We start from the raw sequence: 20,086 nt of genomic DNA, 5'->3' as shown, positions 1-20,086 counted from the left end.
CATTTGGAAAAACACACCCAGAATTCATAAAGCCCTTCATGGCATCGGACCAGAATATCTCCGGGACCGCCTTCTGCCGCACGAATCCCAGCGACCGGTTAGGTCCCACAGAGTTGGCCTTCTCCGGGTCCCGTCGACTAAACAATGTCATTTGGCAGGACCCAGGAGAAGAGCCTTCTCTGTGGCGGCCTCAACCCTCTGGAACCAGCTCCCCCCAGATATCAGAGTTGCCCCCACCCTCCTTGCCTTTCGCAAGCTCCTTAAAACCCACCTCTGTCGTCAGGCATGGGGGAATTGAATTTTTTTCCCTTCCCCCTAGGCTTATAGAATTTATACATGGTATGCTTGTTTGTATGATTGGTCTTTTAAATTGGGGGGTTTTTAGATTATTTTTTAATATTAGATTTGTTACATTGTTTACTTTGTTGTTGTTAGCCGCCCCAAGTCTTCGGAGAGGGGCGGCATACAAATCTAAATAAATAAATAAATAAATAAACAAACAAACAAACAAACAAACAAATAAATAAATAAATAAATAAATTTTCTGCCATGCATTTAACCAAAACGTGTGTACATTAGAATATTACACATGCCTTTAGATGTTTTTCGCTAGTTTGCTTATGACTGTTAGAGCCAGGAAATGTCATGGATTGAGTAAAATGTGAAATTCACTTAACAATGCTATTAGCAACAAAAATGTTGAGCTCAATTGTGGTCATAAGTCAAGGACTATCTCTGCCTTCATCTGCATGGCAGGCTTGTCCTAGTCAAGTCTTTCTCCTTCCTGGCAATTTTACTCTTTGTTAGAGGCATCAAAATAATCCAGATAATGTAAGGTTTCCTGTGTAGCACAGGGTTGGAATAGATGACTTCCAAAATGTCTTCCAGCCCTAAATTGCTGTGCTTTTTCAAAGTGTTTTCTGAAGCCACGTCTAGTGGCAGGTTTTGTGGTACTTTCTTCCTCTTCTTCCTTCCTTTGTCTCTCTCTCTTCTCTCCCTTCCTTCCTTCCTTTCTCTTTCTTTCTTTCTTTCTTTCTCTTCCTTTCTCTCTTTTTCTATTCTCTCTCTTTCTCTTTCTCTCTTTCTGTCTTTCTTTCTCTTTTTTGTTTATCTCTTTCTTTCTTGTCTCCTTCCTTTCCTTCCTCTTTTTCTCTTTCTCTTTTTCTTTCTTCTCTCTTTCTCTTTCTCTGTCTCCTTCCCTCCCTCCCTCCCTTACTTCATTTCTCCCTTCCTGTGAAAAACTGGCTGGCTCTGTTAAAAAGTGCTATTGCTAACATGTTGTAAGCCGCCCTGAGTCTACGGAGAAGGGCGGCATAAAAATCAAATAAGTAAGTAAGTAAGTAAGTAAGTAAGTAAGTAAGTAAGTAAGTAAGTAAGTAAGTAAGTAAATAAAAAAAATATAAAAATATAAAAATATAAAAATAAAATAAAATAATAAAATAAAATAAAATAAAATAAACTCCAGAAGGTCTTTGGTGGCAGACGTTTTGAAACTAAGAACATGCCTATTGATCATCTGGCATTCTTAGATTAGCTATTGATTAGTTTAGCCTGAGCAAGAATATCTAACAGCACTTTCAATGAGCTCTCAACTCAATCTCAGTGCATGTGGGCATCACCAAACAGTGAGGATGAAGTGTGAGCAGAAGAGTGTACCCCTAAAATAAAGTAAGAAAGTGTGCTATGCCCTTAAATAAATATTGAATATAAAAATTACAACAATTAAATATCTATGAAAAAACATCTGATTTGTTTTTATGATGACTCAATGTCATCCTGTGTTGCCTCTGGCATTGAAAATAGTAAATGATACCAAGCTGCCCAAAAATTCCTTAGACCTGCATTAAAGGATAACAGATTAACAGTTCTAAGTAATTAACTTTTTCCGGATGGAGACATAGATTTCCTGCCTTCTGCTTAATTGTTTTGAGGATATTTCTAGTTACACAGCATTTAATGCAGCAAAAGTTAGGATGTCTGGCTTTTATGCATGTCTGTGTGTATATGAATCTCAAGTAGTATTTGAATTCCTGAGAGACTTATTTTCACCTTCAAGAAAGTAAAATAGACAAAGGTGTTTTCTTGTTTCTTCTGAATAACAAGAGATGATGGGGAATAATCTCAGCACAGATTTAAAAGGAACTCCTTCTTTGGAGGTTTTGCTTAGAAAAAAATATTTGCATAAGATAAGAAGGGCTGTGAAGAAGATGATTATAAGGGATCCAGTGAAATCAGAAACCGATTAATGAAGGCATTATAATATCAACAGTCATCACTGTTTCTATGTTTCTATCTAAAATCGTAGCATGTTGCTTTGCTTGCATGTGTTTCAATATTTGTTTTCTATTTTTTTCTATAACTTGACTTCTATAACTATTTTCTTCTATAACTGTTCTGAATACAGCTGAATACAGCCTAAAACCAATGAATATGAATTAATTTGTGTCTTCAGAGTAATAAATATCAGCCAGACTAAGCAAGAATGGGACCAATTTCAGATACTACAGTTTTTTCCCCTTGGTAACTTCCATTTATTTATTTTATTTATTTATTATTTGGATTTGTATGCCGCCCCTCTCCGAAGACTCGGGGCGGCTCACAACAAGTGAAAAACAATCCAATACAATCCAATTAATTAAAATATTATAAATTTAAGAAAATCCCCTATACTAACATACACACATACAAGCATACCATATATAACTTCAACGTGCCCAGGGGGAGATGTTTAGTTTCCCCATGCCTGACGGCAAAGGTGGGTTTTGAGGAGTTTACGGAAGGCAGGAAGAGTAGGGGCAGTTCTGATCTCCGGGGGGAGTTGGTTCCAGAGGGCCGGTGCCGCCACAGAGAAGGCTCTCCCCCTGGGGCCCGCCAACCGGCATTGTTTAGTTGACGGGACCCGGAGGAGGCCCACTCTGTGGGACCGAATCGGTCGCTGGGATTCGTGCGGCAGAAGGCGGTCTCGGAGATATTCTGGTCCAGTGCCATGAAGGGCTTTAAAGGTCATAACCAACACTTTGAATTGTGACCGGAAACTGATCGGCAGCCAATGCAGACTGCGGAGTGATGGTGAAACATGGGCATACCTGGGTAAGCCCATGACTGCTCTCGCAGCTGCATTCTGCACGATCTGAAGTTTCCGAACACTTTTCAAAGGTAGCCCCATGCAGAGAGCATTACAGTAGTCGAACCTCGAGGTGATGAGGGCATGAGTGACTGTGAGTAATGAGTCCCGGTCCAGATAGGGCCGCAACTGGTGCACCAGGCGAACCTGGGCAAACGCCCCCCTCGCCACAGCTGAAAGGTGGTTCTCTAATGTGAGCTGTGGATCGAGGAGGACGCCCAAGTTGCGGACCCTCTCTGAGGGGGTCAATGATTCCCCCCCCAGGGTAATGGACGGACAGATGGGATTGTCCTTGGGAGGCAAAACCCACAGCCACTCCGTCTTATCCGGGTTGAGCTTGAGTCTGTTGACACCCATCCAGGCCCCAACAGCCTCCAGGCACCGGCACATCACTTCCACCGCTTCGTTGACTGGGCATGGGGTGGAGATGTAAAGCTGGGTATCATCGGCATATTGATGATACCTCACCCCATGTCCTTGGATGATCTCACCCAGAGGTTTCATGTAGATGTTAAATAGCAAGGGGGAGAGGACCGACCCCTGGGGTACTCCACAAGGGAGAGACCTCGGAGTCGACCTCTGACCCCCCACTAACACCGACTGCGACCGGCCAGAGAGGTAGGAGGAGAACCACTGAAGCACAGTGCCTCCCACCCCCAACCCCTCCAACCGGTGCAGAAGGATACCATGGTCGATGGTATCGAAAGCCGCTGAGAGATCGAGGAGCACCAGGACAGAGGATAAACCCCTGTCCCGGGCTCACCAGAGATCATCCATCAACGCGACCAAAGCGGTTTCCGTGCTGTAACCGGGCCTGAAGCCCGACTGCTGGGGACCTAGATAATCGGCTTCTTCCAAGGACCGCTGGAGCTGGAGTGCCACCACCTTCTCGACAACCTTCCCCATGAAGGGAAGGTTGGAGACTGGACGATAGTTGTTAAGTACTGCTGGGTCCAGCGAAGGCTTCTTGAGGAGGGGGCGCACAAGCGCTTCTTTATAGAGTGATGGAAAAACTCCCCTCCCCAAGGAAGCGTTGGTAATCTCCTGGGCCCAGCTCCGTGTCACCTCCCTGCTGGCCGAGACCAACCAGGAGGGACACGGATCCAGTAAACAGGTTGCGGAACTCACAGCTCCAATGGCCTTGTCCACTTCATCAGGTGTCACCAGATCAAACTCTTCCCAGACAGGTGGACAAGTACGTGCCCCAGTCACCTCGACTGACTCGTTGTCAGTCGACTCTGTTTTACAATTGGAGTCGAGGTCGGCCCGGATCTGAGCGACTTTATCAGCGAAAAACGTGTTAAACTCCTCGGCACTACTCTGCAAGGGCTCCCCAACTCCCCCCTGGTTAAGAAGGGAGCGGGTCACCCTAAACAGAGCGGCCGGGCGGGATTCCGCTGATGCAATCAAGGCGGCATGGTACGCGCATCTTGCCGTCTTGAGCGCCACTTGGTAAGTCTTAATAAAAGCTCTTACAAGTGTTCGATCAGATTCAGACCTACTCTTCCTCCATCGCTTCTCTAGACGTCTCTTTTGGCGTTTCAACTCCCGGAGCTCCTCGTTGAACCATGGGGCTCTACGGGGTCTAGCGCCACGGAGAGGTCGCAAAGGCGCAATCCAGTCGAGAGCCTCCGCAGCAGCCGTATTCCAGGCCTCCGCAAGAGACTCCGCCGAACTGTGGATGAGTGCCTCTGGAATAACCCCAAGCGCCGTCTGGAAACCCTCTGGATCCATTAGGCGTCTGGGGCGGAACATCTTCATTGGTTCCGCCTCCCTGCGGGGAAGGATTGGAGCCAGGAAGTCAAGCCGTAGTAGAAAATGGTCTGACCATGACAAAGGCACTGCTTCTAAGCCCCTTAGTCTCAGACCATTGCTCAATTGCTCGGAAAGGAATACCATGTCAGGTGCGTGCCCCCCCTCATGAGTCGGCAAAATACTAATCAGAAAAATTCTTCGATTAACTTTTTCAGCTAATATGACTCTGAAATCTTAGTGGTAGGATTACTATATTGAATGTTCCAAAAAGAAGACATTTGGAAGTGAAATATGTATTGCTTTTATATCAAAAACTATGGTATCTAGGCACACACGCAAATACATACACCAGAGGTGGGTTCCTCCCGGTTCAGACTGGTTTGGTCAAATTGGTAGCGTTCCATTGGTGATGTCACAATGATGGAACCAATTCAGTTGGTGCCAGTCTGCGGGTGCCGCCATCTTTTTTTGAATTTTTTAAAACTTTTTTAAAAATTTCTTCTTCTGAGCATGTGCAGAAGCTGAGTTTTCTGCACTGTACATGCGGTCACCATCTTGTTTTAGATTTTTTTGGGTGTTTCGGGACTGCGCATGTGTGCATGCGTGAAGCAGGCACGTTCCCGCATGGCATGTTCACGCGGCATGGGATGAAGAAAACTAACAGCAAGTTAAGTTAGAACCCACCCCTGACATACACACCATAGTAAATACTTTTAACTTAAATACATGTGTGTGCATCCGTGTGTATGCAAGAAACACACATGCACACACACACACACTGCTGCTTATGCGGTAAATACTAAATTATATCATACTAGACTTTCAATGACAATAGAAGTCATCTATTTGTGAAATGAAGAGTAAGAAGGCTTTTTTGGTTCTCCCATTTTCACTATAACTCAGGCACCACAAAGAAGTTCTGTTTCTGGAGCACATCTGAAATAAACCCAGGAATGGATAAGAAGAGATTGCTAAAATCAAATAAGCTTCATATTCCATTTACCAGGATGGAGTCATTAATTTGTCTGAGAACATTATTGATATATTCTATTCATAGCAAAGATAGCCTTCTCACAAACAAAACTAATAAAATTAGGAAACAAAAAAATGTTCCATTCACATCGCATTAAATTTGTATATATTTATATGAATTTGAAGATATTCTGATGTGCCTAAATGAATCATATTTATAAAGTAGCATGCATGAACCTATAAATCTCAACCCCACAGAGGAATCTCACCATAATCTGTAGAAATCTAAGGCTACAAAACAGGGGTGGATTCCTCTTATTTGCTGCTCCCGGTGCGCTGTGTGCACAGCATGGGGAGTCTCGCGTGCATGTGTCCCCAGCATGATTTTGCTTTGCACATGCGCAGAAGCAAAAAATACCAAAAGTGACACTGAAGCGGTCATATGCAAATTGCTCAATCTGATGGCTACTACTGGTGCACAGTCGCTTACTGCGCCAGTAGCAACCCAAGCCCCACCTACAAGCATATTTGTTTTATTTATTGATTTTGTCCAATACACAATGAGGGTTTTAGTGGGTATATATATATGTATACATATATATACACATAGTAAAATACATGATGAAGGTTATAGAGGAGATACTCATAGTAAAATATATCTATGAAAGAATAGAAAAGAAGATATAGTAATAGAACATATCAATGAAAGAATAGAAGAAGAGATATAGGAATAGAAGAAAGCAATAGGAGATATAGGAGGGCAATAGGACAGGGGACGGAAGGCACTCTGGTGCACTTATACTCGCCCGTTACTGACCTCTTAGCAATCTGGATAGGTCAACCATAGATAATCTAAGGGTAAAGTGTTGGGGGTTTGGAGATGACACTATGGAATCCGGTAATGAGTTCCATGCTTCGACAACTCGGTTACGGAAGTCATATTTTTTACAGTCAAGTTTGGAGGGGTTAATATTAAGTTTAAATCTGTTGTGTGCTCTTGTGTTGTTGTGGTTGAAGCTGAAGTAGTCACCGACAGGCAAGACATTGCAGCATCACCACCAGACTATTTCTAACAGCAGATGCAGGTCCGCAGGTGATGGGGAGTTTATCTTTGTCCTCCAAATAAATTTCAAAATGGGGATGGAAAACAGCTAACAAAAGTGAATGATTGCTTTATGGCAGCGTTTTCTACCTTAACAACTTTAAGTTGTGTAGACCTCATCTCCTACCACTCTTTTGGAAATTGAAGTTCACACATCTTAAAGTTGCCAGAAACATTACTTAATCCAATAGGGAGCTAGCAGACTCTTGGCCGTTTTTTAAAATATCTCATCAATATGATAAGATAGAGATTTAGAACATGTCTTGGAAAAAATAGGTGAACAGTGACCTTATTAATGGTATGGGTCCTGTGGCGGGAAAAGATAAAAGGAAAACAATAGTGCATATACAAAGATAAAGTTAGTATGTTTAAACATCCTTTTAATGCAGCCACACAAGTGGTCATGGGCATTCCTAGGCATGCCCGTGTTTCTCCAACATTCCGCGGACTGAATTGGCTGCCGATTGGTTTCTGGACACAATTCAAAGTGTTGGTAATGACCTATAAAGCTCTACATGGCATCAGGCAGATTACTTGTGGGGTCGCAGATTACTTGTGGGATCGCCTTCTGCCGTATGAGTCCCAGCAACCAGTTATGTCCAACAGAGTTGGCCTTCTCCAGGTCCCATCAGCTAGACAATGTCGCTTGGCAGGGCCTAGGGGAAGCGCCTTCTCAGTGGGAGCCTTGGCCCTCTGGCATAAGCTCCCCACCGGAGATTCGCACTGCCCCCACCCTTCTCGCCTTCTGTAAGAATCTTAAGACTCACTTATGCCGCCAGGCTTGGGGCCATTAGACCTTAGCCCCCTGACCAACGAATGTTATGCATGGTGGTTGCTTTTTAATAAATTAGGATTTTAGAGTAGTTTAGTTAGTTTTAAATTAATTTGATTTATCTTGCTGTGTTTTATTGTTTTTTCATATGTTGTAAGCTGCCCCGAGTCCTTGGAGAGGGGCAGCATATAAATCCAATACATAAATAAATAAATATACCATAATCAAAACATCCACAACCTTATTAGTGCGAATGAATAAAGTTCCAATTCTGTTTGTACAAGGCTTTGGAAAACATACTGTTGAATTCTTGTCCCTGTGTTAAAGGGTCTTTATTTTTCATCAGAAGTCTTCCTATTTGTAAAATGCATCACAGTTAAAAGAAATTATTCAGTGAGGATTAGCCTAAATAACATTAACATTTTCCAAATTTATTTCCACAAGTTATAAAAGTATTTTAATCATTTAATATGGAATGCCACATTTCATTTCTTTTATCTTTCTCCCTTCCTTCCTTCCTTCCTTCCTTCCTTCCTTCCTTCCTTCCTTCCTTCCTTCCTTCTCTTCAACCAATAGAATAATAGGCTTCGGAAACATGCCTTTGAGCTGAAAATGAATGACTTGACATACTTTGTGCTGGCAGCTGAAAATGAGCAAGATATGGATGAATGGATTTTTACTCTCAACAAAATCCTTCAGATAAATCCAGAAGGGTCCATTCAAGAGAGGAAAAGTGCTGACATAAGCGATGTGAGGTTTGGTAAGTGGAATTTTTGTAACCATTCAAAATACAGAATTAAAAATTTAAACTTCATGAGGCATTTGAATCACATTGCAGATCAATGCTTAGTGTTAAATATTTTTGTTTTTAAGCTGCAAAGATCCCCGTGGTGCCAGCTAATCTTGAATGCATTTTATTTTAACCTTCCTTTATTAAACATATTATATGAGGCAATTGTACAGCATTCATAGTATATTCCATAAGGTTTTTCTGTGATAAAAAATGTATCTGTAAGACACAATGGAAGAAATTTGTGTCTTTCATATGAGTCATACTTTAGAAAAATGTACTTCTCTTGCTGGATCCTTTGACTGCCGCAAAGAAATTTATTTCTCAAGAGTTTTATATGAATCATAGTCCTATGTTCATTTCTTTTTACAAAATATGTTTACTAAAATGGTTTGTATTATGATTGAGAGCTTTAAATGTACATTTCTACCTACTTGACAATTGTCCTTTTTTCTGCAAAGTCATGTTATAACTGCAGAACAGAAAACACATGATTTAGATAAGCACACGCTTCTCTTCATAATTAAAACACTTGGAAGTAAATAATCTTTACTCTTTTGAATGTGTGTATGTATTTAAGATTCTGAAGACATTTGCATGAATTATGACCGTCCTGAAGAGGAAAATGATTCTTCAGAGAATAATTTGCATCCAGATATTGCTAAAGTAAGAGATTATTGTTGTTACAGGGTGAAAAAGCTTTGTTTATGATAAATATTGTTATGCCACATGAAAACTTGAAAATAAATTTCAAGATACTAGCATTTAAAAGCATACTTTTGTATGTCACACAGAAACGCAGCTGTCTTTTTAATGTGATGATCCATATGAAAATATTAGAATTAAAAATGACATCAGATCATTTGAACTAAGACAATGATTACAAAGCCAGTTTGGTGGACGTGAGATCCAGCAGGTTCTGACCAGTTCTGGAGAACCGGTAGTATAAATTTTTAGTAGTTCAGAGAACCAGTGAATGCTACCCCTGTCTGGCTCAGCCTCATCGATTATCTGCCTCCTGATTCCCATCTGATTGGGAAGAAATGGGGATTTTGCAGTAACTTTCATCTGGAGTGGAAAGTGAATGTTGATTTTACAGTATCCTTCCTCTAGAATGGGCTGGCAATGGAGATTTCACAGTACCCTTTCTCTGTCAGGCACACTAACCTTGACTCCAATTGGAATGCAGTGTTGGTTGACAATGAGTCCTAGTCCATCTGGATGGGAACAGTTTGACCTGGTAACACCTGATGAAGTGAACAAGGCCATGGGAGCTGTGAGTTCTGTCACCTGTTTATTGGACCCGTGTCCCTCCTGGATGGTTTCGGTCAGGTGCTGAGGCCAGGAGATTACCAATGCTTCTTTGAGAGAGGGGTCCTTTCCGGCTCCCTACTAGGAGGCACCTGTGTGCCCCCCACCCTCAAGAAGCCTTCCTGGATCCAGCTGTATTTAACAACTATCGTCCTGTCTCCAACCTTCCCTTTATGGGGAAGGTTGTTGAGAAGGTGATGTCACTCCAGTTCCAATGGTCCTTGGATAAAGCTCATTATCTAGGCCCTCAGCAGTCAGGTTTCAGGCCCGGCTACAGCACGTAAACTGCTTTGGTCGCACTGATGGATGATCTTTGGCAGGCCGGGTGCCGGTGTTCCTTGACCTCTCAGCAGCTTTTGATACCATCGACCATGGTATCCTTCTGCGCCAACTGGAGGGGTTGGGAATGGGAGGCACCGTCTTACCATGGTTCTCCTCCAATCTCCCCAGTCAGTCACAGTTGGTGTTAGTGGGGGTCAGAGCTCGACTCTTAGGTCCATGCCTTTTGGAGTTCCTCAGGGGTTGGTCCTCTCCCCCCTGCTATTTAATATCTATATGAAACTGCTGGGTGAGATCCTCCGAGGGCACGGGATGAGTTGTCATTAGTAGACTGATTATGTTCAGCTATACATCTCCACCCTGTGTTTACTCAGTGAAGCAGTGGAAGTAATGTGCTGGTGTCTGGAGCCTGTTAGGGTCTGGATGGGTGCCAACAGGCTCAAACTCACTCCTGACAAGACGGAGTGGCTTGGGTTCTGCCTCCCAAGGACATCTCCACCTGTCCGGCCATTACCCTGGGGGGGGGACTTTTTATCCTCTCAGAGAGTGTCGACAACTTGGGCATCCTCCTTGATCCACAGCTGACATTGGAGCATCATCTTTTGGCTGTGGTGAGGGGGCATTTGCCCAGGTTTGCCTGGTGCACCAGTTGCAGCCCTAACTGGACAGGGAGTCTCTACTCTCAGTCACTCATGCCCTTATCACCTCGAGGTTCGACTACTGCAATGCTCTCTACATGGAGCTACCTTTGAAGAGTGTTCGGAAACTTCAAATCATCCAGAATGCAGCCACGTGGACAGTTATGGCCCTTCCAAGGCATATCCATATTTCTCCAACACTCTGTGGACTGCATTGGCTGCTGATTGGTTTCCGGACTCAATTCAAAGTGTTGGTTATGACTTATAAAGCCCTACATGACACTGGACCAGATTACCTCCGGGACCACCTTCTGCTGCATGAGTCCCAGCGTCTGGTTAGGTCCCACAGAGTCAACCTTCTCCAGGCCCCGTCAACTAGACAATGTCATTTGGCATTACCTAGGAGAAGAGACTTCTCTGTAGGGGCTCAGGCCCTCTGGAATCAGCTCCCCCCAGAGATTTGCACTGTCCCCACCCTCCTTGCCTTCTATAAAAGTCTAAAGACTTATCTGTGCCACCAGACTTGGGGCCATTAGACCCTAGCCCCCTGGCCGACGAGTGTAGTATGTCTTACTGTGTGAATGGGAATGAATGATTTTAAATGTTATCAGAGTTTTAGGGAAATAAAATCATAGAATCAAAAAGAACATGGCAAAAATGGCATGAATGGGTTCAAAAGAGAATATAAAAGCAACACAATATGAAACAACAGTACAGCTGAAACGACCTACAGTTACCATGTAAAATTAATGAACGTAATAGATTTTAGAATTTAAAAATATGAAATACAATGTATATAATGAAATGAAACTGGTCAATATTTATTGTCAGAATGTTAACAGAGAACATGTATAATCTGTAATTCAAAATAATGTGTGATGGGAATGATATAAGAAAAATTAATAAAGAGATTTTTTTTTAAAATAGGTTTTTTAGCTATATTAATTGGATTTTTTCAATATATATATTGTATATTGTTTTGATACCTTGTGACCCACCCCGAGTCCTCGGAGAGGGACGGTATACAAATCCAATAAATTAATAAATAAATTAATTAATAAGAGTGTGTGTGTGTGCATGTATGTATATGTAGTATGTGTGTGTGTGCATATATGTATATATGTGTGTGTAGTGTATGTCTGTGTATATGTTTATCTGTCTAACTATATAATCTATCTTATCTATATTATTAATCATCTGTATATCTGTTATTCATTTACCTATCATAGTGATTGTATATCAAATTCTTATCTTTGCAGTACCTCACAGAAACAGAAAAAAGTGTTCAAGAATCTCGGACTGTAGATCGGCTAAACCTTTTCTCTTTAGACCTTGACATTGCTGTAAGTAAAGTGTTCCTTTTAATTGCCAAGAAATATTGAATAAAAGCAACTAGCATAATGAGTTAATTGCCAGCCACATAATTTTAACAGCTTTTATTGAAGCAGTATTTCTACTTGAAGTTGTTCTGTATGGCTAGCTTCCAAGGATCAAGATTTACTCTTGACTGGACATATATCTGTATCCCAAAATAGTCTATTTTCTTCTAACTTTACAAGATGCTTCGCATATATTTTGAAATGCTAATTATCTCAATGTCCAATTCTAGAGTTCGAACACTCAAAGAAAGGAGGTCACAGAAATGGATCACTTGCTCAAACCTTTTGAGGAGAAACAGACAAAGCAAATAATGATAACATGTAAATCCCTTCGTCTGAATCTTCAAGCTTGTGTTTCTGATAATGAAAATGATCCAGTTACCAATGTAAGTTTGAACCATGTTGCAGAAATCTATGCTTCTCCAGTGAGACATAACATGCTTTAAGTATAAGTTACTGGGAGAAATAGGGAAACTTCTCTGTGTGAAATTTACAGAAGCATTTAGGGGTAGTGATTTCTGACAGTCTCAAAATAGGTGAGCAGTGTGGTCGGGCAGTAGGAAAAGCAAGTAGGATGCTTGGCTACATAGCTAGAGATATAACAAGCAGGAAGAGGGAGATTGTGATCCCCTTATATAGAGCGCTGGTGAGACCACATTTGGAGTACTGTGTTCAGTTCTGGAGACCTCACCTACAAAAAGATATTGACAAAATTGAATGGGTCCAAAGACGGGCTACAAGAATGGTGGAAGGTCTTAAGCATAAAACGTATCAGGAAAGACTTCATGAACTCAATCAGAAGGAAAAGGGGGGGGCATGATCAAAACATTTAAATATGTCAAAGGGTTAAATAAGGTTCAGGAGGGAAGTGTTTTTAATAGGAAAGTGAACACAAGAACAAGGGGACACAATCTGAAGTTAGTTGGGGGAAAGATCGAAAGCAACGTGAGAAAATATTATTTCACTGAAAGAGTAGTAGATCCTTGGAACAAACTTCCAGCAGACGTGGTTGGTAAATCCACATTAACTGAATTTAAACATGCATGGGATAAACATATATCCATTGTAAGATAAAATACAGAAAATAGTATAAGGGCAGACTAGATGGACCATGAGGTCTTTTTCTGCCGTCAGTCTTCTATGTTTCTATGTTTCTAAGCATTTTGACAACTACAGTGGTCATTTTGTCTGATCTAGCAGGGATTTTATATTCCTGTGTATTTTTTCTGGCAAGTCCCTCAGCTGTTGGGCAGCATACAAATTCAAATAAATAATAAATAAACTACAATGAAAGTTATTAGATATTACATTATCTATTGGAATCATTTGACCTTTTGTTGCTCATGCAAAAGTCCCTTAGCAGAAAGAAGCTGAAGAAGCTTCTTGGATGAGAAGTAAAACATCATTGAAGAAAAACCAGAAAGTCCAGTTGCCTCTTGAAAAAGCACCTTTGGGAAATCTGTATGCTCACTTTATTAGTATTAATATTATTTGTTACTTAGATCATACTTATGTAATTATAATATTATACATACAGTGGTACCTCATGATACGAACCCCTCGTCTTACGAACAACCCGAGATATGAACCTTACAAACCCGCCGCCGCCGCCGGAAGTTGGGCAAAAGTTCGGGTTTGGGAGGCCGCTGAGAAGCCCCGCCGCCCGGCTGTCACCTTTTAAAACAGCCGGGGGGCTTCTCGGCGGCCTCCTGAACGCCGAACCCGGAAGTTCTGGTTTGGCATTCGGGTTCAGGGGGACGCTGAGAAGCCCCCCGGCTGTTTCAAACGGTGACAGCCTGGCGGCGGCGTTTATTTGTGGGGGGGGGGTTCATTGCACGGATTAATTGATTTTACATTATTACCTATGGGATACAATGTTTCGTCTTACGAATTTTTCATCTTACGAACCTCCCCCGGGAACCAATTAGGTTCGTAAGACGAGGTATTACTGTATTTGTATTAAAATATAGACCAGACCTGGGCAAGGGGCGGCCCTCAGGCCGCATCCGGCCTGCCCGCTGTCTGTGATTGGCCTGCCCACTATCTGTGACCGGTCCACGGAGGTCGGGGTCCACTCCAGTGCGAGGATGAAAGAGCTGACCGCATCTGCTGGGACTCTTCCGGTTCCTGTTTTCCTGATGAATCATGGGGAAAGCAGGAACCAGAGGAGTCCGGACAAACGCGGTGAGCTCTTTCATCCTCGCACTGGAGCAGACTCCGACCTCCTATTGAGAGTGGCCAAGCATAGAAATCAGACAAACACTCCAGCGCAGTGACTGTGATGCACTGTGTTGCCATAAAGCAAACAATTAGGGATCTGTAGAGCAGGTCTGGGTGTTTAGCTCAGGCCAGAGTCTGGGTCTTTACAGTATTGGGTAGAACTGACTTAATTATATTAGTCCGGCCCTCCAAAACTATCCCAATTTCTCATGCGGCCCCATCGCAAAACTAATTGCCCACCCCTGATATAGACAGTATCATTTTTTTGGTCCTTTAGCATATATTTTCCCTGAATTGAGTTCTTTCCAGTGACAAGCCCCCAAGGAAATAGGCCCACGCACACTGATTCTACAAGATTTAAGCTTTTACTTCTAACATTTTATGAGCAGTGAAAACCCTGCTCTTTGCGTCCAATAGCACCATGACATCAACAGGAAATCCCATTAGCCTTTTCTTAACTGCAAAGCATATGATGAAACAGGCAATATTAATGTATTACAAAATAGAAGATAAATATACCAGTAGTACAGGCTCATATGATCATAATTCAATTTGGAAAGTTATGAATAAGCATTTCCTTTATGTATTTAGCCTCCTATGCATCTATATAAATTAAATAAGCAAAGTTATTTAAATCTCAGTTTTCATATTAGGAACATGGCCTATTAACCTAAGAGCAAGTCAGTAAATTAAATGATGGTTAACTTGTAATTGTCTTCAAAGTTTGATTCCATAGTTTGAACAAAGTAACCATAATTTCCCAATTTGAACTTTCTTTGTTTATGAAGGAGAAAAAGGGCTATATTCTATCTGAATGTTTTACTCTGACATTTCAGCATCTTAAAGTGGCATACATAGTACTCTAATGAAAAAAACTTCTTGAATTCACAGCTTGGGAAACGTATTAAACTCAGTAGACATATTTGAGATATATTTCAGATTTCAGGTTTTTTTTCAATTTTTATTACTTTTTGTATATGTTATTTAATGATGTTGTTGTCTTATTATCTGGGTGACTTTAACACATTATTAGCCACCAAGAATCATATTTGTAAAATGGCTGGCCAAATAAATAAATATTTTTGTTTACAGATTGAGCCCTTTTTTGTGAGTGTGGCTCTTTTTGACTTAAGGGACAACCGAAAACTCTCTGCTGATTTCCATGTGGACCTAAATCATACTATTGTTAGACATATGATATCATCTTCATCCGAAAATGGAACTGTTGAAACAACTGGCAACAAAGATGAAGAACCCCAGGTCAAAGGATTCCCAGAAGAGTGGGTGAAGCATCCCAAACAGGTAACAAGTCTATTTCTTTCATAGGTATCTGCTTTGTGAACATCAATTGAAAGTTATCTATAAATGTCCAGTCAACGAAGCAGTGGAAGTGATGTGTTGGTGCCTGGAGGCTGTTGGGGCCTGGATGGGTGTCAACAAACTCAAACTCAACCCAGACAAGACGAAGTGGCTGTGGGTCTTGCCTCCCAAGGACAATTCCATCTGTCTGCCCATTACCCTGGGGGGGGGGGGAACTGCTGACCCCCTCAGAGAGGGTTCGCAATTTGGGCGTCCTCCTCGATCCACAGCTGACATTGGAACATCATCTTTCAGCTGTGGCGAGGAGGGCGTTTGCCCAGGTTCACCTGGTGCACCAGTTGCGGCCCTATTTGGACAGGGAGTCACTGCTCACAGTCACTCATGCCCTTATCACCTCAAGGTTTGATTACTGCAACGCTCTCTACATGGGGCTACCTTTGAAAAGTGTTTGGAAACTTCAGATCGTGCAGAACGCAGCCGCGAGAGCCATCGTGGGGCTTCCAAAATTCGCCCACGTTTCCTCAACACTCCGTGGCTTGCATTGGTTGCCGATCAGTTTCCGGTCACAATTCAAAGTGTTGGTCATGATCTTTAAAGCCCTACAAGGCTTTGGACCAGACTACCTCCAGAAACGCCTGCTACCGCACGAATCCCAGCGACCGATAAGGTCCCACAGAGTTGGCCTTCTCCGGGTCCCGTCGACTAAACAATGTCATTTGGCGGGCCCCAGGGGAAGAGCCTTCTCGGTGGCGGCCCCGGCCCTCTGGAACCAACTCCCCCCGGAGATTAGAATTGCCCCCACCCTCCCTGTCTTTTGTAAACTACTCAAGACTCATTTATACCGCCAGGCATGGGGGAGTTGAGATATTCCTTCCCCCTATGCCATTACAAGTTATGCATGGTATGTTTGTGTGTATATTTGGTTTTATAATAAGGGTTTTTAGTTGTTTTATTATTGGATTGTCACATGCTGTTTTTATCATTGTTGTTAGCCGCCCCGAGTCTATGGAGAGGGGCGGCATACAAATCCAATAAATTATTATTATTATTATTATTATTATTATTATTATTATTATTATTATTATTTATTAAATAAAATTGTATGCCATGGTTATTTTGGTTTGAATTATTACAAAACAGCAGGTGGCTAGCTACAACCACTCTTCTCTTCCATGAGTAATTTCTGATTATTTTTGAACTGTAAATCCCAGCCTTCCTACATGGGATGATAGTAATCTTAGAGGACACCACACTGGAGAACATTATTTTTCCAAATTTTCTTAATATTGACTATCCCCTCCCAGGATCAGTAGAAGGGTTTGGAAATTTACTCATCTGTGAAAGTAAATTATTCTAGAAGGAATTGGAGTGTGTGTTTTTTTCCATAAAAAGTAGAGGTCTGGAAATTGTGGCAAATTAGAGTTGCTCTCATTTTTATGTTGCAGAATAATTATTTAAGTAAAATAACTTATTTGTTGTATCTAGATTGTTGCTTACTGATTTTTTTTCTCTCTTCAGGGAATTTTCTCCATTAGTAATCCTCATTCTGAAATTGTTTTGGTGGCAAAAATTGAAAAGGTCCTCATGGGAAACATTGCTACCAGTGCAGAACCGTATATAAGAAACCCAGACTCTAACAAGGTAATATAACTAGTAACATAAATGGCTTTCAAATCCTAAGGGTCAGATTAACTATTGATAAAATAAGCCATCTCTGGAGACAGCATTGACAATCTATAGGAGCAGGAAGCATTTCTGTTTCTTTATGCAATTTGTTTGCAGTTCTTCTTATTCTCAATGGAAGAGTCAATTCTTCAAGCACTTCCAAGTGCTTCCAAAAATAAGAAATGTATACTGAGCTAATGTCAGCCTTACAAGGTAGACCAGACAGGGAACATGAGCAGATGAACTAAGGCTACATAAACAGAATCCTGCAAAAGTGAAAGTATAATTTTTCCCTGTTTCCTTTGTGTCTAGACCAGGGGTAGGCAAAGTTTGTTCTTCTATGACTTGTGGACTTCAACTCCCAGAATTCCTCAGCCAATCATGCTAGCTTAGGAATTCTGGGAATTGAAGTCCACATGTCATAGAAGAACCAACTTTGCCTACCCCTGGTCTAGAGAAATCACAGGGGATCTTTTCTGAGCCTCTTGCCCTGCCCACTGTTCAGCTGCAGACTATGCTGTCTCTTATCTGACCACTCCCTAGGCACCACCTCTGGGCTCATTCTCCCTAGGCCATTACCATGTACTATTACAAATAAATATCTGACTTGTAGATAGAAGAAGTATGATAGCTAGGAGAATTTACCCATTCAGCTGCAATATTTGAGATTAGAAATATATCGCTTTTTTTCTATGAATAAGCTAAAGCTCTTAATGAAATCAAACCAATAGAGTCAATTCCTGGCAGGTTAATTGGATTTTAAATTTGCTTCCTAATCATTAACATTTGTTGTATATGTGCTACTTCTATTTTCATCTCATCAATGTAAGCATTGAACATTGTGTTCATAAAAAAAGAAGACTTAAAACTTGAAAAAAGCTGATATATGTGAGATAGTCAAGTCCTTCATGAAATATGTCTGCCATTGTTCCAAAATTTCTCAGTGGTAACTATTACGACATCATATCAGGCTGAAATTATCTGGCAATCTTCTGTGCTGCTCTAGTTCTGGTTTTTCTGCCTCATTTTAAGTGGCGAGGTGTCCTAGAAGATCCTTTCCAATGATGATATTATAGTGCTTCATCACCATAATGTCACCAGTGGTCTAAAGTTAAATTATTCTGAATACAGTTTGAATGACCCTTAACCTTTTCTTCAATTTTTATCTAGTGGGCCCTGAAAGTATTAAAATCCAACAAACAATTCTGCAACAAGTTGGGAAAATATCGGATGCCCTTTGCTTGGTCTGTACGGTATGTAATTGCCAAATATCTATCGAGTATTAGCAATTTTACACATGGTTAGAAATTATAAAATGCATTGGTTCAGACAAGGCACAATATCCCATTTTGATATCTGTGAATTTATATATTTGAATTTGCTGTTCTCTAAGGGAAATCATATTTGATTTCATTCTATGTTTTGGTATTTATCATAAACAATAACAGAATAACAGAGTTGGAAATGGGCCTTGCTCAGGAAATCCTATATTATTTCAGACAAATCATTGTCCAATATCTTCATCAAAACTTGCAGTGTTGGCGCACCTACAACTTATGGAGGCAAGTCATTCCACTGATTAATTGTTCTGAAATTGAAATAGTTCCAGATTGTTTCTGTCCAACAAAAAAGGGATATATTTTGATATATCAGTAAAATAATACATCGCAACTTAACATTTTGTTAAGTTTAACTTAGCATTATGTAAGCTTGTGAGAAATTATAACAGCTATGACAGCACCTAACTAGCCTTATCTAGGCTCAAGAATTAGTCACATTGTTATGTGGGTAGGCTATTACTAGGAAACACCAGGGAAACAAGTTTGTTCTTCACTATCGAACATGCCTTGAGTTGGTCATTCCTATCAAACTAGAAAAGTAAAAATTAGAGCTCTTTTGGTTCTAAAGCATATAGTACAAAGAATTAGAATGCTCTGCTGTGTGTTTTTATTGGCAACAACTGCTAGTATAGATTTTTAAAGCAGATATATGGCACCACTATTCTTTTTTGTCTCTTGTCTCGAAATGGTGAGAACAGGAATAAAGTGCCAAAAATGAAGCCACTTTAGCTCAACTTCCAGCACATTATGCTGCTGTTCAGATGACCACTGACTTAGGAACATCAAAAGAGATTGCAATGGTAGTAATAGCAGTGGCAACAACTCTTCTTTTATCTCTTCTCTCATTCTTTCTGTGTCTGCTTTGGTCTCTGTCAGGATTAAAAGAAATCTACAACATAAAGATATATATTTACAACTGTATATATGTTTGTGGCTTTATTTCATGTAATCAGTATTGTTGAATGCATGAAATGAGGAGCAAGATGAAATGGTGGGGCTTTATGCCTGCAGATGGCTGCTTCATCTCTATGTTAAATTATACAGTAAATTCAGTTACTGTATTTAATATCCAATAGCATTTTTATAACTAGTCATTAAATCTCTCAACCCCTGATGCCCCTGAAGTGTCTGAAGACAGATAGCAGGATAACTTCCACCTTTTGGATTGAATGAATATCAGTACTTTGTTCATCTTTTTGTTTGTTTGTTTGTTTACTAAATTTGTATGGTGCCCATTTCACTTTGCAAGCAACTTTGTGTGTTTGTGTGTGTCCCCTGGATTAAAGATATAAAATTGAGTTTTTCTTTATAAAATCTTACCATCTAAAAAAACATTTTTTCCATTAGACACACACAACCTACTTCAGAAAAATTGGCCTAACTGATGAAAAGCAGAAAACTTGGATTGTGAATTTTGTT

General features: G+C 40.9%; 1 protein-coding gene across 2 annotated transcripts in view; it reads left to right on the top strand.

Moving 5' to 3' along the window:
• DOCK10 (dedicator of cytokinesis 10) overlaps window positions 1–20,086 on the top strand; it is a 203,492-nt gene that overhangs the window by 86,889 nt on the left and 96,517 nt on the right. For both annotated transcript variants that reach the window (XM_070753304.1, XM_070753305.1), the window contains exons 8-14: window positions 8,302–8,485; window positions 9,096–9,181; window positions 12,003–12,086; window positions 12,353–12,508; window positions 15,435–15,644; window positions 17,181–17,303; window positions 18,498–18,580. In XM_070753304.1, coding sequence (XP_070609405.1) covers window positions 8,302–8,485; window positions 9,096–9,181; window positions 12,003–12,086; window positions 12,353–12,508; window positions 15,435–15,644; window positions 17,181–17,303; window positions 18,498–18,580 — 926 coding nt within the window. The remainder of the gene's footprint in view (window positions 1–8,301; window positions 8,486–9,095; window positions 9,182–12,002; window positions 12,087–12,352; window positions 12,509–15,434; window positions 15,645–17,180; window positions 17,304–18,497; window positions 18,581–20,086) is intronic.

Source organism: Erythrolamprus reginae, chromosome 5 (assembly GCF_031021105.1).
Source record: "Erythrolamprus reginae isolate rEryReg1 chromosome 5, rEryReg1.hap1, whole genome shotgun sequence".
In the NCBI taxonomy this organism is placed as follows: Eukaryota; Metazoa; Chordata; class Lepidosauria; order Squamata; family Dipsadidae; genus Erythrolamprus; species Erythrolamprus reginae.
The sequence above is the reverse complement of the archived record's forward strand: the minus strand, read 5'-3'. Positions and strand labels throughout refer to the sequence as shown.